Source organism: Aptenodytes forsteri, unplaced genomic scaffold, assembly GCF_000699145.1.
Source record: "Aptenodytes forsteri isolate BGI_AS27 unplaced genomic scaffold, ASM69914v1 Scaffold68, whole genome shotgun sequence".
NCBI classification, from domain to species: Eukaryota; Metazoa; Chordata; class Aves; order Sphenisciformes; family Spheniscidae; genus Aptenodytes; species Aptenodytes forsteri.
In genome coordinates, this window is record NW_008795382.1 from 2,425,267 (window position 1) to 2,426,403 (window position 1,137).

At 50.0% G+C, this 1,137-nt stretch overlaps 1 protein-coding gene across 1 annotated transcript in view; it reads right to left on the reverse strand.

Annotated features, from left to right (window-relative positions):
• Positions 1–195: 195 nt before the first annotated feature.
• SDCCAG3 (serologically defined colon cancer antigen 3) overlaps positions 196–1,137 on the reverse strand; it is a 5,473-nt gene continuing 4,531 nt past the window's right edge. The window contains exons 6-7 of the mRNA XM_009280661.1: positions 784–923; positions 196–357 (exon numbers count right to left, since the gene is read on the reverse strand). Coding sequence (XP_009278936.1) covers positions 264–357; positions 784–923 — 234 coding nt within the window. The 3' untranslated portion in view covers positions 196–263. The remainder of the gene's footprint in view (positions 358–783; positions 924–1,137) is intronic.

Sequence of the window (1,137 nt, forward strand, 5' to 3'; positions counted from 1 at the left end):
GGGGGCCCCAGCCGAAGCCGGGGGTGCTCGCGGGAATGCGGGGTGCGAGGGTAGGAGGGGCCGTGGTGCCGGGCCCGCAGGAAAGGGGACGTACTCTCGTCCGTTCGGGTTTTGGCTGCACGGCGGGTGGAGACGGAAGAGCCGGTTCTGCGGGAGCACGGACAGCCTCGCACGTCGTGAGGAGGCTGAGCGTCGGAAGCTGACTTTTAAGTAACGATTTTTGCATGAAAGCAACGTTCTCCATTTGAGTCCGTTTCGTAGTTTCACTGTCCATCTTGTGACACTTCAGAAATGCTGTCTATCGATTTAAGGAGATCAGCGACCAGCTGCAGTGATTCCGCTCCGGAGACCAGCTGCCTGGAATGCGGGAGAGAGACAGCGTTAGATGAGGAGGGGAGGAGGAAGCGGCCGGGCAGCGTTTTGGTGGTGGTCACCCACGCGATGTGATTTTTCAAGAAGCGGTTTATCTGGACTGAAGACTTCACTTCTTGAAGCGAAGCGCAAGAGTCTTAGAGAAGTGAAGCATAAGAGACTTAGAGACTCTAACCGTTTTACATTAAGTAAAAAAAAAATAAGACCTGCACATTCTAGTTCTTTTTATTACCTAAACTTGGAAGAAAACACATGGCAGGCAAGTAAGAACGTGGACTAGCTGACCCGGCATACAGAACACAAGAACCCGAGTTTCAATCCTAAAAAAACACTGGGGACGTTGAGCTGTGACCTCAGTGTTTAGACGAACATCTGGGATAGCGTTAGGAGAGTCTTCTTAAAACAACTCACTTTATTGAAGACCGGGAGTTCGTTATGACCGTGAGGAGGTTCTGTAAGGCAACGTCTGCGTTTTGTTTCACCGCGGCCAGACTCGCCGACTGGCCCGACCTCAAGGCTTCATTCTCCGTCCTGTAGTTCTTCAGCTGAACCTAGGGAGGAAACAAACAAAAACCTCACGTGAAAATAACCACAAAACTCCAGCAGATGCTTTGCAGCTAATGAGTACGTTCATACGGCAATTTATTAGGTACAACAACTAATTAATAGATCCCATAACCAGACTGCCTAGAGAGAATCATAGAATCATTGAGGTTGGAAAAGACCTCTAAGATCATCGAGTCCAACCGTCAACCCAACACCACC